The sequence below is a fragment of the Coturnix japonica genome, chromosome 2 (genome assembly GCF_054131305.1).
Source record: "Coturnix japonica strain WE chromosome 2, WE-NBRP24, whole genome shotgun sequence".
In the NCBI taxonomy this organism is placed as follows: domain Eukaryota; kingdom Metazoa; phylum Chordata; class Aves; order Galliformes; family Phasianidae; genus Coturnix; species Coturnix japonica.
The window spans coordinates 5,751,641-5,778,216 of record NC_140664.1 but is presented as its reverse complement, the minus strand read 5'-3'; the positions used below and the strand labels follow the sequence as shown (position 1 = coordinate 5,778,216).

Below are 26,576 nucleotides of genomic sequence, written 5' to 3'. Positions count from 1 at the left end.
ACAGTGGAGGGCCACAAGGATGAGGAGGGGCGTGGAGCATCTCCCTTCTGAGGAAAGGCTGAGGGAGCTGGGCCTGTTGGGCCTGGAAGGCTGAGAGGGGATCTGGTCAGTGCTTATGAATACCCAACAGGCAGCAGCCGAGTGGGTGGGGCCAGGCTCTTTTCGCAGCTGCCCAGTAACAGGACGAAGGGCCAATGGGCACGCACAGGAGCGCTGGAAATGCCCTGCGAGCAGGAGGAAATATTTCTTGACTGTGAAGGTATCAGAGAAGTGGAGCAGGCTGCCTAGAGAAGGTGCAGAGTCCCCTTCTGTGGGATTCAAGGCCTGAACAACAGTTAACGCAACTCTGCCCGGACGATTTCCGGGGCAGCCCACCAGAGGGAACCTGCTTTAGCAGGGCTGCGGCCCGGACGGTCCTTCCGAGCTCCGTTCCAAGTCGTCCCAGCCCGCGCTTCTTTTGGGGGAGGCGCTCGGCACAGAGCAGCCGCGCTCCGCAGCGCAGCAGGGAATCGCCTCGCCTGGAGGGGTTCGCCCAGTCAAGGAGCCGTTGTCCTCCGCCTGGCAGCGCCGATCCGACGGGGCAGCCGCTGCGGAGCGCAGCGAGCAGGGCGGGCGTCCGGGGCGCGGGGCGGCAGTAGGCCGGGCCGGGAAGTGGAACGGCACGGCAGTTGGCGCGGGGCCTGGAATGTGCCCGCTAGTTCGTGGGCCTGTCGGCTGCGTGCCGGACAGCGTGCCTCAGCGGGGTGTCCAGCAGGCAGAAAGGCCCGGGGTGAAAGAAATAGAGCGGGGACTCAGAGACTCTGCCTGAAGAAGGGGCGGTTGAAGCGTGTGGCTGCAGCGAGTGCCTGAGTCTGATGGTGCCGGAGAAGGGAGGCAAGAGCCTGGGGCTGTTTGCTCAGCACCTGGCATGATGGCTGCAGCTGGAAACTCAGCTGTGTCCGGTGGTAAAAGGATCCCAGTGCAGGAACTGGCGTGGTTAAATGAATTGTGAAGGGGGAAGGGTACAAGATGAGGGCCTCTGGGGCTGAGCAGGTAGTTCGAGGGTACATATGGAACTTGGTGGATGAAGAGAGTGGAGTCCAAAGGGATGGAAAAGGACTGAGGGATGCTGTTGCTCTGGGGGATACTAGATCTTCCAGAACAGCAGTGAGACAGGAAGCCCAGCTGAAGCGCCTTTGCACCAATGCACGCAGTGTGGGAAGTGAGGAGTTGGAAGTGCTGCTGCGCTTGACAAGTGATGATCTTGTTGCTACTGCTGTTGACCACGCCTTGGTTGAGTGTGTGGTCTTGAGGAATGTGGGCCTGGCAAAGAGCGAGGTCAGGACCCTGAAGTTCGGAAGAGCAAACTTCAGTCTGTTTAAGGAATTGTTGGCTAAGGTCTCCTTGGTTGAAAGGCCACAGAGAGAGGGTGGATCAATGGTTCTGTGTCCCGTTGGTAACATGTCCAGGCTGGTAATGGGAAAATGGTTTTAAGTAGAGAGAGGGAAGATTTGGGTTGGATAGCAGGGAGGGAAGTTCTTTTCAGAGAAAGCGGTGAGGTGCTGGAGGAGGCTGCCCAGAGATGTTGTGGATGCCCCATCCCCGGAGGCGATCAAGGCCAGGCTGGATGGGGCCCTGGACTACCTGGTCTAGTGTTATATACGGGGGTTGGTAGCCGTGCCTGCAGCAGGGGGGTTGGAGCCTGAGGACCCTTTAGGTCCCTTCCAACCCAAGTCATGATTCTGTGATTCCCGTGCTATTCCCCTGTGGGCTACTTTTAAATTTGCAGTGACATGACTTGACATCTTGTAGAGGGCAACAACATATATTTATTGAAGTGCATGGAAATTCTCACGAGCAGGAAGAACTACGTGCAGTTTCTGCCTGTTGGTGATTTCTGCAGGAACTGCCATTTGCAGTCCTTCACGTCTGCTTGAAACGCTGGCTGACAGTAGGAAGACGGATACAGGAAAGCGTTGGAAAAGTCTGGGTACCTGGAGTGAGACATCTGATGTACAGAGCATCAAAAGTAGGAACCGAAAAAAGCGTCTTGTAGCTCCCAGCCTGTCCCCCCTTCAGCAGGATCCTGCCAAGCAGGCCGCTGGCAGGAGGTGTTCTGACCATGTGGGATCTTTCCCCTGCAGGCAGGAGGTGCAGAATCTGTTCCCTGTCAGGAACAGGGCTGTCCCTCAGAACATGGCGCCGCCTCCTCTGTGGTGACATCACTGACCACTGTGAAGTCACAAAGGGCCCTCAGCACAGTGGCAGTTTGTCCCCACGCCTTAGCCACTCTCGGACCTGACAGCGTAGCTGTTGGAGAGGGTTTGGCTCACTCCTTAGCGAGCTGTTGGAGAGGGTTTGGCTCACTCCTTAGCGAGCTGCGATTTTCACTCCTTTGCGATCCTGTGCTTCATTGAAATGGAGCAACGAGGTGAAGGCGAGCGTGGGGACTGGTAAGGATATGGTTCGTTCACGAGTTTTAAAGGAAAAATCTGCTGCTCCGTTGCTGTCTTCAGAGCTGCAGAGATACTGCCTGCGTCGCGGTTCATCACCACGCTTCTCCTCCTTTGTAGGCCAACTTTGGTTAGGCAAACAGTTTCCCTGGTGTTCTTCACCGTGTTTGTGGTGCCCTTCGGTGAGTCTCTGTAGAGCTCTGACTAGAGGATGCTTCTTTAGGAAGCCCCCAGTGGTTTGTTCTGCCCAGGGACAGGGGAGTGGGCAGCCCAAGGCAGAACGCCAAGTCTTTGTGCCGGCAATGTATTGAGAGCTTTGTGGAATTCCTGACAGGCGTTTACTGCATTGGAAACGCTGTTGAAGGGGTCAGGACGGCGGCAGGACTGACTCCAAGGTAAAAAACAAAACAATCTCCCTATGGCTAGACCGTTCTTGAGAGGAGCTCTGCCCCTTGTCCGTGACCACTTCTTACCCGAGTCACACTTCTATGGCACAGTGCCTGTGCTTCTCCCATTTCCCATTCTCCTCTCCCAGCTTTTCCTTCAAACCGCTACAGCTCCACGATCCCCCAGAGTTACCCAGGAAGCACCTTCTTGGTTGAGATCTCGTGGAGCTTGCCAACCAACGTAGTCAAGTCTCAACTGAATCTTGGCTACCCCGTTGTCACGCGCAGTGAGACTTGTTCGCTGCCTCACAGTGCCATGGCTTGTGAGAGGAGAGCCGTGTCCACTTCTCTCCATTACCTGCTGTCTCCAGGGTGGCGGTTGGTAGTGTGGAAATGCTGAGCCGCGAAGAAGAGCAGAATAAGATCCAGCGGCAGCTTCATTTCCTGCAGTGGGGAGCAAGGGACATTACTGTGCGTGCTCTCCACGAGGCCTTCCGGAGAACTGAGCTCCCAGGCTTCACCGGCGAGGTAAGAGGACTGTCTGCCAGTGCTGCCTGTCTGTCATGGGGCTTCCCGACAGGAAAAAGCCTTTCCTTTCCTTTCCTTTCCTTTCCTGCCATATCCGTGCCCAGAGCAATGGAGTGAGCAGCCCCTCTCCATTTCCGTGCCTGATGTTCATAGTAGAGTTCTGGAGGTTCCCAGGCAACTTGCAGCCAAGTTTGCTTTGGCTGGCTTTGCAGGGAACCTGGGAGGCAACTCTTTTCCCCCTTCTTAATCCTTCTGACCAGCGCTCTCCTTTGTCTTCCTTCCCAGGCTGTTCAGGACATGATCAATCAAGTACTGGAGAAGCTGGAAGAAAGCCCATCCCGGATGCCGAATTATGCCAGCAAGACTTCAGGTGCCATTACACTGTAGAAACCAACAGACCACAGAAGTTGATTCCAATGCGCTTCTTGTCTGCTTTGACAGGATGGGCATTTGGGCAGCGGTGGGGGAGCGTGGGTGAGGAGTGAACGGCCGCTTTGTGCTTTGAGGGTGTGCTTGAAGAGAGAGTCTCCAGTGGGCTGGAGCACATCTGGAAAGCACTACTCCTACTTGGTGTTGTTTCTCACGCGATTGCTCAGCTGGCTGTCAGTTTATGCTGCCCGTTAGGATAGTTGAGTGATTCCCTGCGTTGTGCTGCAGAGGGAAATGGCAAGAGAGGAGGAGGGAACTATCAGTGTTGAGGGTGTATGACTGCGTAGCAGCTTTTTCAAGAGGACAGTGCAAGGGTAGCCGGCTTCTCTGTGCAGCTGTTTATGTGCAAAGCAAGGTCAGGAGGCCTTGATTCCTCCTGACCTTGCTTGACAATAGGGCCCGTGTTTTGATTTGCAGGCGCTGCTATCGTTCATTCCAAGACTTCTCCCTCCTGGACTGGGAGTGGGAAAGTCTTTTGGCAGTCGCTGCTGGTGACACCTTATGTGAGGTCTCCTGAGATTATTCTTGAGGTAAGAACACTGAGAAATGGGGGAAGAATGGTACGGGGTGGAGGAGACCAAAAGCCCTGCAGAGGATTATCCTTACACTTGTCCTCACATCCCAGCTTGCCTTACCTATGGTCTTCTTGCAAGGCCCTAGTCCCCTCTTGTGTATCCCTGCTGAGAATTTCTTCTGCCAGACTGCCCCCAGTCCTCCTTGTGCAAGCTTCTGCCAGGTTGGCTTGCTTGTCTTCCCAGCCATTGTGGAACTGTCAGGCTGGCATTGAAAGGGAACCCGTAAGGTGCCACGGGAGATTTGGGGTGCGAGATCGCTGGGGCTCTCAGTGGACCCAGGTGGGCACAAGGGCGTGCGCTGCAGGAGGGCCCCATGTTGTGATTGCCAGCCTATCGTGTCACTGCTCCCAAGCTACCTAACAAATCGGAGCCCCGGCTGGTGCTGGTGCAAAGAGGTGGGAATTGATGAGGGGGAGCGATTGCTTCCCCTTGCAGGAAAGGCTCATGCCAGCGAGCCTTTCTTTGTCCTGGCAGGTGCCCCTCAACCACTGCAGCCCCTCCTTGTTTTTGGCAAGTTGCTCTGCAAAAGAAGGGGCCTGAGAGCTTCTGCGATTTGTGCACCCAGCTCACTGTAGTGCACTTATGAATGTGCTTCGGAGCAGAGCTGATGGGCCAATACAACTCTAGAGCCTCTGATGCTGGAGCAGAAATTCCAGCCGGGACTCTCTTTCACACGTGAACACTGTTCCTTCTTCTCTTTTTAGCCTGACAATCATCCAGGAAACTGCTGGCCCTTCCCAGGAAGCCAAGGGCACGTTGTCATCAAGTTGCCCATGGTTGTCTTTCCCACGGCAGTTACAATAAACCACGGGATTCCAGCAGCGGCGTACCGTGCAGACAGCATCTCCAGTGCACCTAAGGACTTTGCTGTCTATGTAAGTGATAGCCCTGGGCTGTGGGGGTTCTGCTTAGCGTTTGAGGTGGACGGTGGTAGCAGCTCCAAGAGCGCTGCAGCATGCAGTCCTTTCCTGCCTTGGGGGAGAAAGAAGTTCCTTAGAGTCGCTCCATTTCCACAGCATTCCTTTTCTGTCCAACCTAGCGCAGCAAAGAAGGTTTCCCACTCTTGGGGCGAGTTGGTAGTTTGAGAGGCGGAGGGAAAGGGAAATGGCACAGTGGATGGTCCCAGACCACCTCTGCTTCCAGTTCCTGCGGGGCTCTGTGATCGTTGTCCGGCAGCGCATCCCATTGTTCTGTTTTCTCCACATTTGTCTTCCTGTAGGGCATGAAGGCAGAAGATGACGAGGAAGGAATTTTCCTGGGCGAGTTCACCTTTGTTCCAGGCCAGGCTCCCAGTCAGACCTTCCAACTGAAGGTACGGTGTCTAAGAGGGACGTGAAGCGTGGGAGAGGAGAACCAGGTTGGCCGGGCAGAAGCTTCCAAGCCAGAGGTGTATGAGGGCCTTCTGGCATTTCTTCTGCTGCCACTCCCTACCTGCATATGCTCGGAGTGCCGTGCTGTTTTTGCTTCCATGTTGCTTTTAAGCTTGCGAGCTACTACAGCTTTTAGCACAGCTAAACTTCAGCTGCGCTTGCAGCAGAAACCACTGTGACCAAGTGGCTTGCAATTGCACAGAAGTAGCCACCTCTCGCTGTATGCGATACTGCTGGTGTGCTACTTTCACACTGGGGATGTGTGGCTTTCCAAGGGTCTTGTTGTTGCCGGTAAGAGGCAGTGTAAGGGAGGCCATTCTGCCTGGGTGACTTGTTAGAGAAACTAATGAGTGTCACATCCCTCCGTTTTTTGTGCATGCGCACACAAGCAAAGCAAGTGCAAAGAACTTGCCTGCGTATTTGCCGCAGCTTTTTGTAGCTGTTTATTTCCTTAAAACTCATGTGGCCAAAGAGGTGGAGCAGGGTAAGAAATGTCTTGACTGTGCTATGGGAGCACATCAGCGTGTCAAAGAACTAGGAGGGCAGCCTGAATTAAGATGTTGCGCGACTGTGTCGCTCCCGCATTGTCAGTGGTCAAAGAGCAGAGAGGAAAACGCATTTCATTTGTTTTTCTCATTGCAGAACGAGCTCTCTGGGTTCATCAGTTATGTGAAGCTGCAAGTGCTGAGCAACTGGGGCCACCCGGAGTACACCTGTCTGTATCAGTTCAGACTCCACGGCGATCCAGCCCGTGACAACGATGCCAGGGGAAAACTATCTGGCTAGGGGAAATTTAATTGGCTTGGGGAAATTGATTTGGCTTGGGGAAATCTATTTGGCTTATCTCAAAATAAATTACTTAAAATTTATTTCCCATGTTGAATCTCTTTTGTCCGTCAGAGTAACTGTTAAGAGATCTCCCGGTCTTTATCTCGACCCACGTGCTTTTTCATCCCCTTTTCTCTTGCTCTCCGCCTGGGTAGGAAGAACAAGGGAGCGACTGGGTGGGAGCTGGCAGAGTGATCTCCACGTGCTGTTCTTTTTTTGATCCTCGTTGTACCACGGGTGGGAGTCAGCAGGACTGGTACCCCCTTGGACTTCCAGGGGGCAGAGCTTGTCCTCTTTCAGATTGTGGTTGAGAGGGTCCCTGGGGAGGCAGTTGTGGAGGGCATGGGAGCCCAGGATGACTGGGAATACCTTTAGGAAGTTATTTTAGAGGGACAGGAGCTGACCGTCACCAAATCACGGAAGACGCGCCAACGGGCAAGGAGGCCGGTCAGGCAGAATGGAGAATTTTGACTGGAAATTTTATGGTATTTGGAAGAATGGGCAAGCTACTTACAACTATTCCAAGTCCATAGTGAAGCTGTGCAGGGAGAAAATTAGAAAAGCAAAAGCCCAGCTAGAACTGAACTTGGCCTCTTAGGGGAAGGACAACAGTAAATATTTCCAAAAATACGTCAACGGCAGGAGGAGGGCTATGGAGAATCTCCATCCCCCGTTGGATGATGCTGAGGGCAACACAGTGGCAAGGATCAGGATAAGGCTGAGGATCTTAATGCCTTCTTTGCCTCGGTCTTTAATTGCAAGACTCGTTACTTCCCGGGAACAGCTCCTTGCGCTGGTAGATAGGGAGGGGGGACAGAATAGGCCTTGCATAATCCACAATGAGATGGTTTTGGGCCTGTTCTGAAAGCTGGATGTTCAGAAGTCCATGGGCCCAGATGGACTGCACCCTACAGTGGGGAGTGAGTTGGCGGATGTGGATGCCAAGCTGCTCTCCATCATCCTTCAGCAGTCTGGGCTAACTGGGGATGTCCCAGTGGAGTGGAGACTGGCAAACGTGACACCCGTCTCTAAAAAGAGCTGAAAAGACGATCCCGGTAGCTACAAGACCTATGGTCTCACCTTGGTACCATGGAAGGTCATGGAATGGACGATCTTGGGAGGTGTCCCAGATCAGTTAACGGTAAGCTGAGGGATGAGGCCCAATCAGCATGGGATTACGAACGGTAGACCCTGTCTGACAAACCCGATTTCATTCTAGGAGAAGGTGGGTCCCCCAGTGGTCTGTCCTGGGGCCGGTGCTCTTTAATATCATTATCAATGACATCTATGACGGAACTGAGTGCACCCTCAGCAAGTTTGCTGAGGACACTAAGCTGAGCAGTGTGGTTGAAACAATGGAAGGAAGAGGTGCCATTCAGAGGGACCTCAACTGACTTGAAAGTGCTGAATCTAATGAGGTTCAGCACAGTCACGTGCAAGGTTTTGCACTTGGGCCGGTGGACTCTTAGGGATATATGCAAATTGGAAGGAGCAACCCTTGAGAGTAGCCGTGCAGAGAAGGACCTGGAGATCCTGGTAGAAACTGAACATGAGCCAGCAGCGTGCTCTTGCAGCGTGGAAAGCAAACGGTATCGCGGGCTCCACTAGAGGAGAGGTGGCCAGCAGGCACAGGGAGGTGATTGTCAGACTCTACTCTGCCTTTGAGAGGACCAGGACCCCAAGGTCACTGTGCCTGTGCTGACAAGAAGGCCAGTGGGATCCTGGGTTGCATTAAAAAGAGCATGGCCAGCAGTTTGAGGGAGGTGGTCCTCCCCATCTCCTCTAGCCCTGGTGAGGCCGCATCTGGAGTACCGTGTCCCATTCTGGGCTCCTGAGCTCAACAAAGGGAGGGAACTTCTAGAGAGGGCACAGTGGAGGGCCACAAGGATGAGGAGGGGCGTGGAGCATCTCCCTTCTGAGGAAAGGCTGAGGGAGCTGGGCCTGTTGGGCCTGGAAGGCTGAGAGGGGATCTGGTCAGTGCTTATGAATACCCAACAGGCAGCAGCCGAGTGGGTGGGGCCAGGCTCTTTTCGCAGCTGCCCAGTAACAGGACGAAGGGCCAATGGGCACGCACAGGAGCGCTGGAAATGCCCTGCGAGCAGGAGGAAATATTTCTTGACTGTGAAGGTATCAGAGAAGTGGAGCAGGCTGCCCAGAGAAGGTGCAGAGTCCCCTTCTGTGGGATTCAAGGCCTGAACAACAGTTAACGCAACTCTGCCCGGACGATTTCCGGGGCAGCCCACCAGAGGGAACCTGCTTTAGCAGGGCTGCGGCCCGGACGGTCCTTCCGAGCTCCGTTCCAAGTCGTCCCAGCCCGCGCTTCTTTCGGGGGAGGCGCTCGGCACAGAGCAGCCGCGCTCCGCAGCGCAGCAGGGAATCGCCTCGCCTGGAGGGGTTCGCCCAGTCAAGGAGCCGTTGTCCTCCGCCTGGCAGCGCCGATCCGACGGGGCAGCCGCTGCGGAGCGCAGCGAGCAGGGCGGGCGTCCGGGGCGCGGGGCGGCAGTAGGCCGGGCCGGGAAGTGGAACGGCACGGCAGTTGGCGCGGGGCCTGGAATGTGCCCGCTAGTTCGTGGGCCTGTCGGCTGCGTGCCGGACAGCGTGCCTCAGCGGGGTGTCCAGCAGGCAGAAAGGCCCGGGGTGAAAGAAATAGAGCGGGGACTCAGAGACTCTGCCTGAAGAAGGGGCGGTTGAAGCGTGTGGCTGCAGCGAGTGCCTGAGTCTGATGGTGCCGGAGAAGGGAGGCAAGAGCCTGGGGCTATTTGCTCAGCACCTGGCATGATGGCTGCAGCTGGAAACTCAGCTGTGTCCGGTGGTAAAAGGATCCCAGTGCAGGAACTGGCGTGGTTAAATGAATTGTGAAGGGGGAAGGGTACAAGATGAGGGCCTCTGGGGCTGAGCAGGTAGTTCGAGGGTACATATGGAACTTGGTGGATGAAGAGAGTGGAGTCCAAAGGGATGGAAAAGGACTGAGGGATGCTGTTGCTCTGGGGGATACTAGATCTTCCAGAACAGCAGTGAGACAGGAAGCCCAGCTGAAGCGCCTTTGCACCAATGCACGCAGTGTGGGAAGTGAGGAGTTGGAAGTGCTGCTGCGCTTGACAAGTGATGATCTTGTTGCTACTGCTGTTGACCACGCTTTGGTTGAGTGTGTGGTCTTGAGGAATGTGGGCCTGGCAAAGAGCGAGGTCAGGACCCTGAAGTTCGGAAGAGCAAACTTCAGTCTGTTTAAGGAATTGTTGGCTAAGGTCTCCTTGGTTGAAAGGCCACAGAGAGAGGGTGGATCAATGGTTCTGTGTCCCGTTGGTAACATGTCCAGGCTGGTAATGGGAAAATGGTTTTAAGTAGAGAGAGGGAAGATTTGGGTTGGATAGCAGGGAGGGAAGTTCTTTTCAGAGAAAGCGGTGAGGTGCTGGAGGAGGCTGCCCAGAGATGTTGTGGATGCCCCATCCCCGGAGGCGATCAAGGCCAGGCTGGATGGGGCCCTGGACTACCTGGTCTAGTGTTATATACGGGGGTTGGTAGCCGTGCCTGCAGCAGGGGGGTTGGAGCCTGAGGACCCTTTAGGTCCCTTCCAACCCAAGTCATGATTCTGTGATTCCCGTGCTATTCCCCTGTGGGCTACTTTTAAATTTGCAGTGACATGACTTGACATCTTGTAGAGGGCAACAACATATATTTATTGAAGTGCATGGAAATTCTCACGAGCAGGAAGAACTACGTGCAGTTTCTGCCTGTTGGTGATTTCTGCAGGAACTGCCATTTGCAGTCCTTCACGTCTGCTTGAAACGCTGGCTGACAGTAGGAAGACGGATACAGGAAAGCGTTGGAAAAGTCTGGGTACCTGGAGTGAGACATCTGATGTACAGAGCATCAAAAGTAGGAACCGAAAAAAGCGTCTTGTAGCTCCCAGCCTGTCCCCCCTTCAGCAGGATCCTGCCAAGCAGGCCGCTGGCAGGAGGTGTTCTGACCATGTGGGATCTTTCCCCTGCAGGCAGGAGGTGCAGAATCTGTTCCCTGTCAGGAACAGGGCTGTCCCTCAGAACATGGCGCCGCCTCCTCTGTGGTGACATCACTGACCACTGTGAAGTCACAAAGGGCCCTCAGCACAGTGGCAGTTTGTCCCCACGCCTTAGCCACTCTCGGACCTGACAGCGTAGCTGTTGGAGAGGGTTTGGCTCACTCCTTAGCGAGCTGTTGGAGAGGGTTTGGCTCACTCCTTAGCGAGCTGCGATTTTCACTCCTTTGCGATCCTGTGCTTCATTGAAATGGAGCAACGAGGTGAAGGCGAGCGTGGGGACTGGTAAGGATATGGTTCGTTCACGAGTTTTAAAGGAAAAATCTGCTGCTCCGTTGCTGTCTTCAGAGCTGCAGAGATACTGCCTGCGTCGCGGTTCATCACCACGCTTCTCCTCCTTTGTAGGCCAACTTTGGTTAGGCAAACAGTTTCCCTGGTGTTCTTCACCGTGTTTGTGGTGCCCTTCGGTGAGTCTCTGTAGAGCTCTGACTAGAGGATGCTTCTTTAGGAAGCCCCCAGTGGTTTGTTCTGCCCAGGGACAGGGGAGTGGGCAGCCCAAGGCAGAACGCCAAGTCTTTGTGCCGGCAATGTATTGAGAGCTTTGTGGAATTCCTGACAGGCGTTTACTGCATTGGAAACGCTGTTGAAGGGGTCAGGACGGCGGCAGGACTGACTCCAAGGTAAAAAACAAAACAATCTCCCTATGGCTAGACCGTTCTTGAGAGGAGCTCTGCCCCTTGTCCGTGACCACTTCTTACCCGAGTCACACTTCTATGGCACAGTGCCTGTGCTTCTCCCATTTCCCATTCTCCTCTCCCAGCTTTTCCTTCAAACCGCTACAGCTCCACGATCCCCCAGAGTTACCCAGGAAGCACCTTCTTGGTTGAGATCTCGTGGAGCTTGCCAACCAACGTAGTCAAGTCTCAACTGAATCTTGGCTACCCCGTTGTCACGCGCAGTGAGACTTGTTCGCTGCCTCACAGTGCCATGGCTTGTGAGAGGAGAGCCGTGTCCACTTCTCTCCATTACCTGCTGTCTCCAGGGTGGCGGTTGGTAGTGTGGAAATGCTGAGCCGCGAAGAAGAGCAGAATAAGATCCAGCGGCAGCTTCATTTCCTGCAGTGGGGAGCAAGGGACATTACTGTGCGTGCTCTCCACGAGGCCTTCCGGAGAACTGAGCTCCCAGGCTTCACCGGCGAGGTAAGAGGACTGTCTGCCAGTGCTGCCTGTCTGTCATGGGGCTTCCCGACAGGAAAAAGCCTTTCCTTTCCTTTCCTTTCCTTTCCTTTCCTTTCCTTTCCTTTCCTTTCCTTTCCTTTCCTTTCCTTTCCTTTCCTTTCCTTTCCTTTCCTTTCCTTTCCTTTCCTTCCCTTCCCTTCCCTTCCCTTCCCTTCCCTTCCCTTCCCTTCCCTTCCCTTCCCTTCCCTTCCCTTCCCTTCCCTTCCCTTCCCTTCCCTTCCCTTCCCTTCCCTTCCCTTCCCTTCCCTTCCCTTCCCTTCCCTTCCCTTCCCTTCCCTTCCCTTCCCTTCCCTTCCCTTCCCTTCCCTTCCCTTCCCTTCCCTTCCCTTCCCTTCCCTTCCCTTCCCTTCCCTTTCCTTCCCTTTCCTTTCCTTTCCTTTCCTGCCATATCCGTGCCCAGAGCAATGGAGTGAGCAGCCCCTCTCCATTTCCGTGCCTGATGTTCATAGTAAAGTTCTGGAGGTTCCCAGGCAACTTGCAGCCAAGTTTGCTTTGGCTGGCTTTGCAGGGAACCTGGGAGGCAACTCTTTTCCCCCTTCTTAATCCTTCTGACCAGCGCTCTCCTTTGTCTTCCTTCCCAGGCTGTTCAGGACATGATCAATCAGGTACTGGAGAAGCTGGAAGAAAGCCCATCCCGGATTCCGAATTATGCCAGCAAGACTTCAGGTGCCATTACACTGTAGAAACCAACAGACCACAGAAGTTGATTCCAATGCGCTTCTTGTCTGCTTTGACAGGATGGGCATTTGGGCAGCGGTGGGGGAGCGTGGGTGAGGAGTGAACGGCCGCTTTGTGCTTTGAGGGTGTGCTTGAAGAGAGAGTCTCCAGTGGGCTGGAGCACATCTGGAAAGCACTACTCCTACTTGGTGTTGTTTCTCACGCGATTGCTCAGCTGGCTGTCAGTTTATGCTGCCCGTTAGGATAGTTGAGTGATTCCCTGCGTTGTGATGCAGAGGGAAATGGCAAGAGAGGAGGAGGGAACTATCAGTGTTGAGGGTGTATGACTGCTTAGCAGCTTTTTCAAGAGGACAGTGCAAGGGTAGCCGGCTTCTCTGTGCAGCTGTTTATGTGCAAAGCAAGGTCAGGAGGCCTTGATTCCTCCTGACCTTGCTTGACAATAGGGCCCGTGTTTTGATTTGCAGGCGCTGCTATCATTCATTCCAAGACTTCTCCCTCCTGGACTGGGAGTGGGAAAGTCTTTTGGCAGTCGCTGCTGGTGACACCTTATGTGAGGTCTCCTGAGATTATTCTTGAGGTAAGAACACTGAGAAATGGGGGAAGAATGGTACGGGGTGGAGGAGACCAAAAGCCCTGCAGAGGATTATCCTTACACTTGTCCTCACATCCCAGCTTGCCTTACCTATGGTCTTCTTGCAAGGCCCTAGTCCCCTCTTGTGTATCCCTGCTGAGAATTTCTTCTGCCAGACTGCCCCCAGTCCTCCTTGTGCAAGCTTCTGCCAGGTTGGCTTGCTTGTCTTCCCAGCCATTGTGGAACTGTCAGGCTGGCATTGAAAGGGAACCCGTAAGGTGCCACGGGAGATTTGGGGTGCGAGATCGCTGGGGCTCTCAGTGGACCCAGGTGGGCACAAGGGCGTGCGCTGCAGGAGGGCCCCATGTTGTGATTGCCAGCCTATCGTGTCACTGCTCCCAAGCTACCTAACAAATCGGAGCCCCGGCTGGTGCTGGTGCAAAGAGGTGGGAATTGATGAGGGGGAGCGATTGCTTCCCCTTGCAGGAAAGGCTCATGCCAGCGAGCCTTTCTTTGTCCTGGCAGGTGCCCCTCAACCACTGCAGCCCCTCCTTGTTTTTGGCAAGTTGCTCTGCAAAAGAAGGGGCCTGAGAGCTTCTGCGATTTGTGCACCCAGCTCACTGTAGTGCACTTATGAATGTGCTTCGGAGCAGAGCTGATGGGCCAATACAACTCTAGAGCCTCTGATGCTGGAGCAGAAATTCCAGCCGGGACTCTCTTTCACACGTGAACACTGTTCCTTCTTCTCTTTTTAGCCTGACAATCATCCAGGAAACTGCTGGCCCTTCCCAGGAAGCCAAGGGCACGTTGTCATCAAGTTGCCCATGGTTGTCTTTCCCACGGCAGTTACAATAAACCACGGGATTCCAGCAGCGGCGTACCGTGCAGACAGCATCTCCAGTGCACCTAAGGACTTTGCTGTCTATGTAAGTGATAGCCCTGGGCTGTGGGGGTTCTGCTTAGCGTTTGAGGTGGACGGTGGTAGCAGCTCCAAGAGCGCTGCAGCATGCAGTCCTTTCCTGCCTTGGGGGAGAAAGAAGTTCCTTAGAGTCGCTCCATTTCCACAGCATTCCTTTTCTGTCCAACCTAGCGCAGCAAAGAAGGTTTCCCACTCTTGGGGCGAGTTGGTAGTTTGAGAGGCGGAGGGAAAGGGAAATGGCACAGTGGATGGTCCCAGACCACCTCTGCTTCCAGTCCCTGCGGGGCTCTGTGATCGTTGTCCGGCAGCGCATCCCATTGTTCTGTTTTCTCCACATTTGTCTTCCTGTAGGGCATGAAGGCAGAAGATGACGAGGAAGGAATTTTCCTGGGCGAGTTCACCTTTGTTCCAGGCCAGGCTCCCAGTCAGACCTTCCAACTGAAGGTACGGTGTCTAAGAGGGACGTGAAGCGTGGGAGAGGAGAACCAGGTTGGCCGGGCAGAAGCTTCCAAGCCAGAGGTGTATGAGGGCCTTCTGGCATTTCTTCTGCTGCCACTCCCTACCTGCATATGCTCGGAGTGCCGTGCTGTTTTTGCTTCCATGTTGCTTTTAAGCTTGCGAGCTACTACAGCTTTTAGCACAGCTAAACTTCAGCTTGCAATTGCACAGAAGTAGCCACCTCTCGCTGTATGCGATACTGCTGGTGTGCTACTTTCACACTGGGGATGTGTGGCTTTCCAAGGGTCTTGTTGTTGCCGGTAAGAGGCAGTGTAAGGGAGGCCATTCTGCCTGGGTGACTTGTTAGAGAAACTAATGAGTGTCACATCCCTCCGTTTTTTGTGCATGCGCACACAAGCAAAGCAAGTGCAAAGAACTTGCCTGCGTATTTGCCGCAGCTTTTTGTAGCTGTTTATTTCCTTAAAACTCATGTGGCCAAAGAGGTGGAGCAGGGTAAGAAATGTCTTGACTGTGCTATGGGAGCACATCAGCGTGTCAAAGAACTAGGAGGGCAGCCTGAATTAAGATGTTGCGCGACTGTGTCGCTCCCGCATTGTCAGTGGTCAAAGAGCAGAGAGGAAAACGCATTTCATTTGTTTTTCTCATTGCAGAACGAGCTCTCTGGGTTCATCAGTTATGTGAAGCTGCAAGTGCTGAGCAACTGGGGCCACCCGGAGTACACCTGTCTGTATCAGTTCAGACTCCATGGCGATCCAGCCCGTGACAACGATGCCAGGGGAAAACTATCTGGCTAGGGGAAATTTAATTGGCTTGGGGAAATTGATTTGGCTTGGGGAAATCTATTTGGCTTATCTCAAAATAAATTACTTAAAATTTATTTCCCATGTTGAATCTCTTTTGTCCGTTAGAGTAACTGTTAAGAGATCTCCCGGTCTTTATCTCGACACACGTGCTTTTTCATCCCCTTTTCTCTTGCTCTCCGCCTGGGTAGGAAGAACAAGGGAGCGACTGGGTGGGAGCTGGCAGAGTGATCTCCACGTGCTGTTCTTTTTTTGATCCTCGTTGTACCACGGGTGGGAGTCAGCAGGACTGGTACCCCCTTGGACTTCCAGGGGGCAGAGCTTGTCCTCTTTCAGATTGTGGTTGAGAGGGTCCCTGGGGAGGCAGTTGTGGAGGGCATGGGAGCCCAGGATGACTGGGAATACCTTTAGGAAGTTATTTTAGAGGGACAGGAGCTGACCGTCACCAAATCACGGAAGACGCGCCAACGGGCAAGGAGGCCGGTCAGGCAGAATGGAGAATTTTGACTGGAAATTTTATGGTATTTGGAAGAATGGGCAAGCTACTTACAACTATTCCAAGTCCATAGTGAAGCTGTGCAGGGAGAAAATTAGAAAAGCAAAAGCCCAGCTAGAACTGAACTTGGCCTCTTAGGGGAAGGACAACAGTAAATATTTCCAAAAATACGTCAACGGCAGGAGGAGGGCTATGGAGAATCTCCATCCCCCGTTGGATGATGCTGAGGGCAACACAGTGGCAAGGATCAGGATAAGGCTGAGGATCTTAATGCCTTCTTTGCCTCGGTCTTTAATTGCAAGACTCGTTACTTCCCGGGAACAGCTCCTTGCGCTGGTAGATAGGGAGGGGGGACAGAATAGGCCTTGCATAATCCACAATGAGATGGTTTTGGGCCTGTTCTGAAAGCTGGATGTTCAGAAGTCCATGGGCCCAGATGGACTGCACCCTACAGTGGGGAGTGAGTTGGCGGATGTGGATGCCAAGCTGCTCTCCATCATCCTTCAGCAGTCTGGGCTAACTGGGGATGTCCCAGTGGAGTGGAGACTGGCAAACGTGACACCCGTCTCTAAAAAGAGCTGAAAAGACGATCCCGGTAGCTACAAGACCTATGGTCTCACCTTGGTACCATGGAAGGTCATGGAATGGACGATCTTGGGAGGTGTCCCAGATCAGTTAACGGTAAGCTGAGGGATGAGGCCCAATCAGCATGGGATTACGAACGGTAGACCCTGTCTGACAAACCCGATTTCATTCTAGGAGAAGGTGGGTCCTCCAGTGGTCTGTCCTGGGGCCGGTGCTCTTTAATATCATTATCAATGACATCTGTGATGGAACTGAGTGCACCCTCAGCAAGTTTGCTGAGGACACTAAGCTGAGCAGTGTGGTTGAAACAATGGAAGGAAGAGGTGCCATTCAGAGGGACCTCAACTGACTTGAAAGTGCTGAATCTAATGAGGTTCAGCACAGTCACATGCAAGGTTTTGCACTTGGGCCGGTGGACTCTTAGGGATATATGCAAATTGGAAGGAGCAACCCTTGAGAGTAGCCGTGCAGAGAAGGACCTGGAGATCCTGGTAGAAACTGAACATGAGCCAGCAGCGTGCTCTTGCAGCGTGGAAAGCAAACGGTATCGCGGGCTCCACTAGAGGAGAGGTGGCCAGCAGGCACAGGGAGGTGATTGTCAGACTCTACTCTGCCTTTGAGAGGACCAGGACCCCAAGGTCAGTGTGCCCGTGCTGACAAGAAGGCCAGTGGGATCCTGGGTTGCATTAAAAAGAGCATGGCCAGCAGTTTGAGGGAGGTGGTCCTCCCCATCTCCTCTAGCCCTGGTGAGGCCGCATCTGGAGTACCGTGTCCCATTCTGGGCTCCTGAGCTCAACAAAGGGAGGGAACTTCTAGAGAGGGCACAGTGGAGGGCCACAAGGATGAGGAGGGGCGTGGAGCATCTCCCTTCTGAGGAAAGGCTGAGGGAGCTGGGCCTGTTGGGCCTGGAAGGCTGAGAGGGGATCTGGTCAGTGCTTATGAATACCCAACAGGCAGCAGCCGAGTGGGTGGGGCCAGGCTCTTTTCGCAGCTGCCCAGTAACAGGACGAAGGGCCAATGGGCACGCACAGGAGCGCTGGAAATGCCCTGCGAGCAGGAGGAAATATTTCTTGACTGTGAAGGTATCAGAGAAGTGGAGCAGGCTGCCCAGAGAAGGTGCAGAGTCCCCTTCTGTGGGATTCAAGGCCTGAACAACAGTTAACGCAACTCTGCCCGGACGATTTCCGGGGCAGCCCACCAGAGGGAACCTGCTTTAGCAGGGCTGCGGCCCGGACGGTCCTTCCGAGCTCCGTTCCAAGTCGTCCCAGCCCGCGCTTCTTTTGGGGGAGGCGCTCGGCACAGAGCAGCCGCGCTCCGCAGCGCAGCAGGGAATCGCCTCGCCTGGAGGGGTTCGCCCAGTCAAGGAGCCGTTGTCCTCCGCCTGGCAGCGCCGATCCGACGGGGCAGCCGCTGCGGAGCGCAGCGAGCAGGGCGGGCGTCCGGGGCGCGGGGCGGCAGTAGGCCGGGCCGGGAAGTGGAACGGCACGGCAGTTGGCGCGGGGCCTGGAATGTGCCCGCTAGTTCGTGGGCCTGTCGGCTGCGTGCCGGACAGCGTGCCTCAGCGGGGTGTCCAGCAGGCAGAAAGGCCCGGGGTGAAAGAAATAGAGCGGGGACTCAGAGACTCTGCCTGAAGAAGGGGCGGTTGAAGCGTGTGGCTGCAGCGAGTGCCTGAGTCTGATGGTGCCGGAGAAGGGAGGCAAGAGCCTGGGGCTATTTGCTCAGCACCTGGCATGATGGCTGCAGCTGGAAACTCAGCTGTGTCCGGTGGTAAAAGGATCCCAGTGCAGGAACTGGCGTGGTTAAATGAATTGTGAAGGGGGAAGGGTACAAGATGAGGGCCTCTGGGGCTGAGCAGGTAGTTCGAGGGTACATATGGAACTTGGTGGATGAAGAGAGTGGAGTCCAAAGGGATGGAAAAGGACTGAGGGATGCTGTTGCTCTGGGGGATACTAGATCTTCCAGAACAGCAGTGAGACAGGAAGCCCAGCTGAAGCGCCTTTGCACCAATGCACGCAGTGTGGGAAGTGAGGAGTTGGAAGTGCTGCTGCGCTTGACAAGTGATGATCTTGTTGCTACTGCTGTTGACCACGCCTTGGTTGAGTGTGTGGTCTTGAGGAATGTGGGCCTGGCAAAGAGCGAGGTCAGGACCCTGAAGTTCGGAAGAGCAAACTTCAGTCTGTTTAAGGAATTGTTGGCTAAGGTCTGCTTGGTTGAAAGGCCACAGAGAGAGGGTGGATCAATGGTTCTGTGTCCCGTTGGTAACATGTCCAGGCTGGTAATGGGAAAATGGTTTTAAGTAGAGAGAGGGAAGATTTGGGTTGGATAGCAGGGAGGGAAGTTCTTTTCAGAGAAAGCGGTGAGGTGCTGGAGGAGGCTGCCCAGAGATGTTGTGGATGCCCCATCCCCGGAGGCGATCAAGGCCAGGCTGGATGGGGCCCTGGACTACCTGGTCTAGTGTTATATACGGGGGTTGGTAGCCGTGCCTGCAGCAGGGGGGTTGGAGCCTGAGGACCCTTTAGGTCCCTTCCAACCCAAGTCATGATTCTGTGATTCCCGTGCTATTCCCCTGTGGGCTACTTTTAAATTTGCAGTGACATGACTTGACATCTTGTAGAGGGCAACAACATATATTTATTGAAGTGCATGGAAATTCTCACGAGCAGGAAGAACTACGTGCAGTTTCTGCCTGTTGGTGATTTCTGCAGGAACTGCCATTTGCAGTCCTTCACGTCTGCTTGAAACGCTGGCTGACAGTAGGAAGACGGATACAGGAAAGCGTTGGAAAAGTCTGGGTACCTGGAGTGAGACATCTGATGTACAGAGCATCAAAAGTAGGAACCGAAAAAAGCGTCTTGTAGCTCCCAGCCTGTCCCCCCTTCAGCAGGATCCTGCCAAGCAGGCCGCTGGCAGGAGGTGTTCTGACCATGTGGGATCTTTCCCCTGCAGGCAGGAGGTGCAGAATCTGTTCCCTGTCAGGAACAGGGCTGTCCCTCAGAACATGGCGCCGCCTCCTCTGTGGTGACATCACTGACCACTGTGAAGTCACAAAGGGCCCTCAGCACAGTGGCAGTTTGTCCCCACGCCTTAGCCACTCTCGGACCTGACAGCGTAGCTGTTGGAGAGGGTTTGGCTCACTCCTTAGCGAGCTGCGATTTTCACTCCTTTGCGATCCTGTGCTTCATTGAAATGGAGCAACGAGGTGAAGGCGAGCGTGGGGACTGGTAAGGATATGGTTCGTTCACGAGTTTTAAAGGAAAAATCTGCTGCTCCGTTGCTGTCTTCAGAGCTGCAGAGATACTGCCTGCGTCGCGGTTCATCACCACGCTTCTCCTCCTTTGTAGGCCAACTTTGGTTAGGCAAACAGTTTCCCTGGTGTTCTTCACCGTGTTTGTGGTGCCCTTCGGTGAGTCTCTGTAGAGCTCTGACTAGAGGATGCTTCTTTAGGAAGCCCCCAGTGGTTTGTTCTGCCCAGGGACAGGGGAGTGGGCAGCCCAAGGCAGAACGCCAAGTCTTTGTGCCGGCAATGTATTGAGAGCTTTGTGGAATTCCTGACAGGCGTTTACTGCATTGGAAACGCTGTTGAAGGGGTCAGGACGGCGGCAGGACTGACTCCAAGGTAAAAAACAAAACAATCTCCCTATGGCTAGACCGTTCTTGAGAGGAGCTCTGCCCCTTGTCCGTGACCACTTCTTACCCGAGTCACACTTCTATGGCACAGTGCCTGTGCTTCTCCCATTTCCCATTCTCCTCTCCCAGCTTTTCCTTCAAACCGCTACAGCTCCACGATCCCCCAGAGTTACCCAGGAAGCACCTTCTTGGTTGAGATCTCGTGGAGCTTGCCAACCAACGTAGTCAAGTCTCAACTGAATCTTGGCTACCCCGTTGTCACGCGCAGTGAGACTTGTTCGCTGCCTCACAGTGCCATGGCTTGTGAGAGGAGAGCCGTGTCCACTTCTCTCCATTACCTGCTGTCTCCAGGGTGGCGGTTGGTAGTGTGGAAATGCTGAGCCGCGAAGAAGAGCAGAATAAGATCCAGCGGCAGCTTCATTTCCTGCAGTGGGGAGCAAGGGACATTACTGTGCGTGCTCTCCACGAGGCCTTCCGGAGAACTGAGCTCCCAGGCTTCACCGGCGAGGTAAGAGGACTGTCTGCCAGTGCTGCCTGTCTGTCATGGGGCTTCCCGACAGGAAAAAGCCTTTCCTTTCCTTTCCTTTCCTTTCCTGCCATATCCGTGCCCAGAGCAATGGAGTGAGCAGCCCCTCTCCATTTCCGTGCCTGATGTTCATAGTAGAGTTCTGGAGGTTCCCAGGCAACTTGCAGCCAAGTTTGCTTTGGCTGGCTTTGCAGGGAACCTGGGAGGCAACTCTTTTCCCCCTTCTTAATCCTTCTGACCAGCGCTCTCCTTTGTCTTCCTTCCCAGGCTGTTCAGGACATGATCAATCAAGTACTGGAGAAGCTGGAAGAAAGCCCATCCCGGATGCCGAATTATGCCAGCAAGACTTCAGGTGCCATTACACTGTAGAAACCAGCAGACCACAGAAGTTGATTCCAATGCGCTTCTTGTCTGCTTTGACAGGATGGGCATTTGGGCAGCGGTGGGGGAGCGTGGGTGAGGAGTGAACGGCCGCTTTGTGCTTTGAGGGTGTGCTTGAAGAGAGAGTCTCCAGTGGGCTGGAGCACATCTGGAAAGCACTACTCCTACTTGGTGTTGTTTCTCACGCGATTGCTCAGCTGGCTGTCAGTTTATGCTGCCCGTTAGGATAGTTGAGTGATTCCCTGCGTTGTGCTGCAGAGGGAAATGGCAAGAGAGGAGGAGGGAACTATCAGTGTTGAGGGTGTATGACTGCGTAGCAGCTTTTTCAAGAGGACAGTGCAAGGGTAGCCGGCTTCTCTGTGCAGCTGTTTATGTGCAAAGCAAGGTCAGGAGGCCTTGATTCCTCCTGACCTTGCTTGACAATAGGGCCCGTGTTTTGATTTGCAGGCGCTGCTATCGTTCATTCCAAGACTTCTCCCTCCTGGACTGGGAGTGGGAAAGTCTTTTGGCAGTCGCTGCTGGTGACACCTTATGTGAGGTCTCCTGAGATTATTCTTGAGGTAAGAACACTGAGAAATGGGGGAAGAATGGTACGGGGTGGAGGAGACCAAAAGCCCTGCAGAGGATTATCCTTACACTTGTCCTCACATCCCAGCTTGCCTTACCTATGGTCTTCTTGCAAGGCCCTAGTCCCCTCTTGTGTATCCCTGCTGAGAATTTCTTCTGCCAGACTGCCCCCAGTCCTCCTTGTGCAAGCTTCTGCCAGGTTGGCTTGCTTGTCTTCCCAGCCATTGTGGAACTGTCAGGCTGGCATTGAAAGGGAACCCGTAAGGTGCCACGGGAGATTTGGGGTGCGAGATCGCTGGGGCTCTCAGTGGACCCAGGTGGGCACAAGGGCGTGCGCTGCAGGAGGGCCCCATGTTGTGATTGCCAGCCTATCGTGTCACTGCTCCCAAGCTACCTAACAAATCGGAGCCCCGGCTGGTGCTGGTGCAAAGAGGTGGGAATTGATGAGGGGGAGCGATTGCTTCCCCTTGCAGGAAAGGCTCATGCCAGCGAGCCTTTCTTTGTCCTGGCAGGTGCCCCTCAACCACTGCAGCCCCTCCTTGTTTTTGGCAAGTTGCTCTGCAAAAGAAGGGGCCTGAGAGCTTCTGCGATTTGTGCACCCAGCTCACTGTAGTGCACTTATGAATGTGCTTCGGAGCAGAGCTGATGGGCCAATACAACTCTAGAGCCTCTGATGCTGGAGCAGAAATTCCAGCCGGACTCTCTTTCACACATGAACACTGTTCCTTCTTCTCTTTTTAGCCTGACAATCATCCAGGAAACTGCTGGCCCTTCCCAGGAAGCCAAGGGCACGTTGTCATCAAGTTGCCCATGGTTGTCTTTCCCACGGCAGTTACAATAAACCACGGGATTCCAGCAGCGGCGTACCGTGCAGACAGCATCTCCAGTGCACCTAAGGACTTTGCTGTCTATGTAAGTGATAGCCCTGGGCTGTGGGGGTTCTGCTTAGCGTTTGAGGTGGACGGTGGTAGCAGCTCCAAGAGCGCTGCAGCATGCAGTCCTTTCCTGCCTTGGGGGAGAAAGAAGTTCCTTAGAGTCGCTCCATTTCCACAGCATTCCTTTTCTGTCCAACCTAGCGCAGCAAAGAAGGTTTCCCACTCTTGGGGCGAGTTGGTAGTTTGAGAGGCGGAGGGAAAGGGAAATGGCACAGTGGATGGTCCCAGACCACCTCTGCTTCCAGTCCCTGCGGGGCTCTGTGATCGTTGTCCGGCAGCGCATCCCATTGTTCTGTTTTCTCCACATTTGTCTTCTTGTAGGGCATGAAGGCAGAAGATGACGAGGAAGGAATTTTCCTGGGCGAGTTCACCTTTGTTCCAGGCCAGGCTCCCAGTCAGACCTTCCAACTGAAGGTACGGTGTCTAAGAGGGACGTGAAGCGTGGGAGAGGAGAACCAGGTTGGCCGGGCAGAAGCTTCCAAGCCAGAGGTGTATGAGGGCCTTCTGGCATTTCTTCTGCTGCCACTCCCTACCTGCATATGCTCGGAGTGCCGTGCTGTTTTTGCTTCCATGTTGCTTTTAAGCTTGCGAGCTACTACAGCTTTTAGCACAGCTAAACTTCAGCTGCGCTTGCAGCAGAAACCACTGTGACCAAGTGGCTTGCAATTGCACAGAAGTAGCCACCTCTCGCTGTATGCGATACTGCTGGTGTGCTACTTTCACACTGGGGATGTGTGGCTTTCCAAGGGTCTTGTTGTTGCCGGTAAGAGGCAGTGTAAGGGAGGCCATTCTGCCTGGGTGACTTGTTAGAGAAACTAATGAGTGTCACATCCCTCCGTTTTTTGTGCATGCGCACACAAGCAAAGCAAGTGCAAAGAACTTGCCTGCGTATTTGCCGCAGCTTTTTGTAGCTGTTTATTTCCTTAAAACTCATGTGGCCAAAGAGGTGGAGCAGGGTAAGAAATGTCTTGACTGTGCTATGGGAGCACATCAGCGTGTCAAAGAACTAGGAGGGCAGCCTGAATTAAGATGTTGCGCGACTGTGTCGCTCCCGCATTGTCAGTGGTCAAAGAGCAGAGAGGAAAACGCATTTCATTTGTTTTTCTCATTGCAGAACGAGCTCTCTGGGTTCATCAGTTATGTGAAGCTGCAAGTGCTGAGCAACTGGGGCCACCCGGAGTACACCTGTCTGTATCAGTTCAGACTCCACGGCGATCCAGCCCGTGACAACGATGCCAGGGGAAAACTATCTGGCTAGGGGAAATTTAATTGGCTTGGGGAAATTGATTTGGCTTGGGGAAATCTATTTGGCTTATCTCAAAATAAATTACTTAAAATTTATTTCCCATGTTGAATCTCTTTTGTCCGTCAGAGTAACTGTTAAGAGATCTCCCGGTCTTTATCTCGACCCACGTGCTTTTTCATCCCCTTTTCTCTTGCTCTCCGCCTGGGTAGGAAGAACAAGGGAGCGACTGGGTGGGAGCTGGCAGAGTGATCTCCACGTGCTGTTCTTTTTTTGATCCTCGTTGTACCACGGGTGGGAGTCAGCAGGACTGGTACCCCCTTGGACTTCCAGGGGGCAGAGCTTGTCCTCTTTCAGATTGTGGTTGAGAGGGTCCCTGGGGAGGCAGTTGTGGAGGGCATGGGAGCCCAGGATGACTGGGAATACCTTTAGGAAGTTATTTTAGAGGGACAGGAGCTGACCGTCACCAAATCACGGAAGACGCGCCAACGGGCAAGGAGGCCGGTCAGGCAGAATGGAGAATTTTGACTGGAAATTTTATGGTATTTGGAAGAATGGGCAAGCTACTTACAACTATTCCAAGTCCATAGTGAAGCTGTGCAGGGAGAAAATTAGAAAAGCAAAAGCCCAGCTAGAACTGAACTTGGCCTCTTAGGGGAAGGACAACAGTAAATATTTCCAAAAATACGTCAACGGCAGGAGGAGGGCTATGGAGAATCTCCATCCCCCGTTGGATGATGCTGAGGGCAACACAGTGGCAAGGATCAGGATAAGGCTGAGGATCTTAATGCCTTCTTTGCCTCGGTCTTTAATTGCAAGACTCGTTACTTCCCGGGAACAGCTCCTTGCGCTGGTAGATAGGGAGGGGGGACAGAATAGGCCTTGCATAATCCACAATGAGCTGGTTTTGGGCCTGTTCTGAAAGCTGGATGTTCAGAAGTCCATGGGCCCAGATGGACTGCACCCTACAGTGGGGAGTGAGTTGGCGGATGTGGATGCCAAGCTGCTCTCCATCATCCTTCAGCAGTCTGGGCTAACTGGGGATGTCCCAGTGGAGTGGAGACTGGCAAACGTGACACCCGTCTCTAAAAAGAGCTGAAAAGACGATCCCGGTAGCTACAAGACCTATGGTCTCACCTTGGTACCATGGAAGGTCATGGAATGGACGATCTTGGGAGGTGTCCCAGATCAGTTAACGGTAAGCTGAGGGATGAGGCCCAATCAGCATGGGATTACGAACGGTAGACCCTGTCTGACAAACCCGATTTCATTCTAGGAGAAGGTGGGTCCCCCAGTGGTCTGTCCTGGGGCCGGTGCTCTTTAATATCATTATCAATGACATCTATGACGGAACTGAGTGCACCCTCAGCAAGTTTGCTGAGGACACTAAGCTGAGCAGTGTGGTTGAAACAATGGAAGGAAGAGGTGCCATTCAGAGGGACCTCAACTGACTTGAAAGTGCTGAATCTAATGAGGTTCAGCACAGTCACGTGCAAGGTTTTGCACTTGGGCCGGTGGACTCTTAAGGATATATGCAAATTGGAAGGAGCAACCCTTGAGAGTAGCCGTGCAGAGAAGGACCTGGAGATCCTGGTAGAAACTGAACATGAGCCAGCAGCGTGCTCTTGCAGCGTGGAAAGCAAACGGTATCGCAAGCTCCACTAGAGGAGAGGTGGCCAGCAGGCACAGGGAGGTGATTGTCAGACTCTACTCTGCCTTTGAGAGGACCGGGACCCCAAGGTCAGTGTGCCCGTGCTGACAAGAAGGCCAGTGGGATCCTGGGTTGCATTAAAAAGAGCATGGCCAGCAGTTTGAGGGAGGTGGTCCTCCCCATCTCCTCTAGCCCTGGTGAGGCCGCATCTGGAGTACCGTGTCCCATTCTGGGCTCCTGAGCTCAACAAAGGGAGGGAACTTCTAGAGAGGGCACAGTGGAGGGCCACAAGGATGAGGAGGGGCGTGGAGCATCTCCCTTCTGAGGAAAGGCTGAGGGAGCTGGGCCTGTTGGGCCTGGAAGGCTGAGAGGGGATCTGGTCAGAGCTTATGAATACCCAACAGGCAGCAGCCAAGTGGGTGGGGCCAGGCTCTTTTCGCAGCTGCCCAGTAACAGGACGAAGGGCCAATGGGCACGCACAGGAGCGCTGGAAATGCCCTGCGAGCTGGAGGAAATATTTCTTGACTGTGAAGGTATCAGAGAAGTGGAGCAGGCTGCCCAGAGAAGGTGCAGAGTCCCCTTCTGTGGGATTCAAGGCCTGAACAACAGTTAACGCAACTCTGCCCGGACGATTTCCGGGGCAGCCCACCAGAGGGAACCTGCTTTAGCAGGGCTGCGGCCCGGACGGTCCTTCCGAGCTCCGTTCCAGGTCGTCCCAGCCCGCGATTCTTTTGGGGGAGGCGCTCGGCACAGAGCAGCCGCGCTCCGCAGCGCAGCAGGGAATCGCCTCGCCTGGAGGGGTTCGCCCAGTCAAGGAGCCGTTGTCCTCCGCCTGGCAGCGCCGATCCGACAGGGCAGCCGCTGCGGAGCGCAGCGAGCAGGGCGGGCGTCCGGGGCGCGGGGCGGCAGTAGGCCGGGCCGGGAAGTGGAACGGCACGGCAGTTGGCGCGGGGCCTGGAATGTGCCCGCTAGTTCGTGGGCCTGTCGGCTGCGTGCCGGACAGCGTGCCTCAGCGGGGTGTCCAGCAGGCAGAAAGGCCCGGGGTGAAAGAAATAGAGCGGGGACTCAGAGACTCTGCCTGAAGAAGGGGCGGTTGAAGCGTGTGGCTGCAGCGAGTGCCTGAGTCTGATGGTGCCGGAGAAGGGAGGCAAGAGCCTGGGGCTATTTGCTCAGCACCTGGCATGATGGCTGCAGCTGGAAACTCAGCTGTGTCCGGTGGTAAAAGGATCCCAGTGCAGGAACTGGCGTGGTTAAATGAATTGTGAAGGGGGAAGGGTACAAGATGAGGGCCTCTGGGGCTGAGCAGGTAGTTCGAGGGTACATATGGAACTTGGTGG

General features: G+C 54.2%; 3 protein-coding genes across 7 annotated transcripts; all 3 read left to right on the top strand.

Annotated features, from left to right (window-relative positions):
• The first annotated feature begins 180 nt into the window (after positions 1–180).
• On the top strand, positions 181–6,589 carry LOC146761668 (SUN domain-containing protein 3-like). Of its 2 annotated transcripts, XM_085536920.1 has the most exons (10): positions 181–2,008; positions 2,124–2,432; positions 2,553–2,614; positions 2,767–2,827; positions 3,190–3,346; positions 3,632–3,716; positions 4,193–4,305; positions 5,055–5,225; positions 5,570–5,662; positions 6,363–6,589. In XM_085536920.1, exons 2-10 carry the CDS (start codon positions 2,398–2,400, stop codon positions 6,504–6,506), a joined length of 921 nt encoding a protein of 306 aa, XP_085393046.1. In that variant the 5' UTR covers positions 181–2,008; positions 2,124–2,397; the 3' UTR covers positions 6,507–6,589. The 2 variants fall into 2 exon arrangements, with proteins under 2 accessions (XP_085393046.1, XP_085393047.1); XM_085536921.1 differs by lacking the exons at positions 2,124–2,432; positions 2,553–2,614; positions 2,767–2,827 and having other exon boundaries at positions 181–259.
• A 1,989-nt stretch (positions 6,590–8,578) lies between these two features.
• LOC146761667 (SUN domain-containing protein 3-like) lies at positions 8,579–15,305 on the top strand. 3 transcript variants are annotated; one of them, XM_085536919.1, is made up of 6 exons: positions 8,579–8,675; positions 11,606–11,762; positions 12,383–13,056; positions 13,806–13,976; positions 14,321–14,413; positions 15,079–15,305. In XM_085536919.1, the coding sequence occupies exons 4-6, from the start codon at positions 13,875–13,877 to the stop codon at positions 15,220–15,222; spliced, it is 339 nt and encodes a 112-aa protein (XP_085393045.1). In that variant the 5' UTR covers positions 8,579–8,675; positions 11,606–11,762; positions 12,383–13,056; positions 13,806–13,874; the 3' UTR covers positions 15,223–15,305. The 3 variants fall into 3 exon arrangements, 2 of the variants coding, with proteins under 2 accessions (XP_085393045.1, XP_085393044.1); XM_085536918.1 differs by lacking the exons at positions 8,579–8,675; positions 13,806–13,976; positions 14,321–14,413; positions 15,079–15,305 and adding exons at positions 8,682–10,848; positions 10,969–11,030; positions 11,183–11,243 and having other exon boundaries at positions 12,383–13,053; XR_014942389.1 differs by lacking the exons at positions 8,579–8,675; positions 13,806–13,976; positions 14,321–14,413; positions 15,079–15,305 and adding an exon at positions 8,682–10,424 and having other exon boundaries at positions 10,540–11,762; positions 12,383–13,053.
• Positions 15,306–17,312: 2,007 nt separating this feature from the next.
• Positions 17,313–23,686, top strand: LOC146761666 (SUN domain-containing protein 3-like). Of its 2 annotated transcripts, XM_085536916.1 has the most exons (10): positions 18,647–19,140; positions 19,256–19,530; positions 19,651–19,712; positions 19,865–19,925; positions 20,288–20,444; positions 20,730–20,814; positions 21,291–21,403; positions 22,152–22,322; positions 22,667–22,759; positions 23,460–23,686. In XM_085536916.1, exons 1-10 carry the CDS (start codon positions 19,123–19,125, stop codon positions 23,601–23,603), a joined length of 1,179 nt encoding a protein of 392 aa, XP_085393042.1. In that variant the 5' UTR covers positions 18,647–19,122; the 3' UTR covers positions 23,604–23,686. The 2 variants fall into 2 exon arrangements, with proteins under 2 accessions (XP_085393043.1, XP_085393042.1); XM_085536917.1 differs by lacking the exons at positions 18,647–19,140; positions 19,256–19,530; positions 19,651–19,712; positions 19,865–19,925 and adding an exon at positions 17,313–17,391.
• The last annotated feature ends 2,890 nt before the right edge of the window (positions 23,687–26,576 follow it).

Bases quoted from the DNA above. Each gene is read 5' to 3' on its own strand.
- LOC146761668 (XM_085536920.1), top strand. From the start codon at position 2,398: ATGGAGCAACGAGGTGAAGGCGAGCGTGGGGACTG. The intron at 2,433-2,552 runs GTAAGGATATGG...CCTCCTTTGTAG, and splicing joins GAAGGCGAGCGTGGGGACTG to GCCAACTTTGGTTAGGCAAA. The intron at 5,226-5,569 runs GTAAGTGATAGC...GTCTTCCTGTAG, and splicing joins CTAAGGACTTTGCTGTCTAT to GGCATGAAGGCAGAAGATGA.
- LOC146761667 (XM_085536918.1), top strand. From the start codon at position 10,814: ATGGAGCAACGAGGTGAAGGCGAGCGTGGGGACTG. The intron at 10,849-10,968 runs GTAAGGATATGG...CCTCCTTTGTAG, and splicing joins GAAGGCGAGCGTGGGGACTG to GCCAACTTTGGTTAGGCAAA. The intron at 11,244-11,605 runs GTAAAAAACAAA...TGCTGTCTCCAG, and splicing joins GCGGCAGGACTGACTCCAAG to GGTGGCGGTTGGTAGTGTGG.
- LOC146761666 (XM_085536916.1), top strand. The intron at 19,531-19,650 runs GTAAGGATATGG...CCTCCTTTGTAG, and splicing joins GAAGGCGAGCGTGGGGACTG to GCCAACTTTGGTTAGGCAAA. The intron at 19,713-19,864 runs GTGAGTCTCTGT...AATTCCTGACAG, and splicing joins CGTGTTTGTGGTGCCCTTCG to GCGTTTACTGCATTGGAAAC.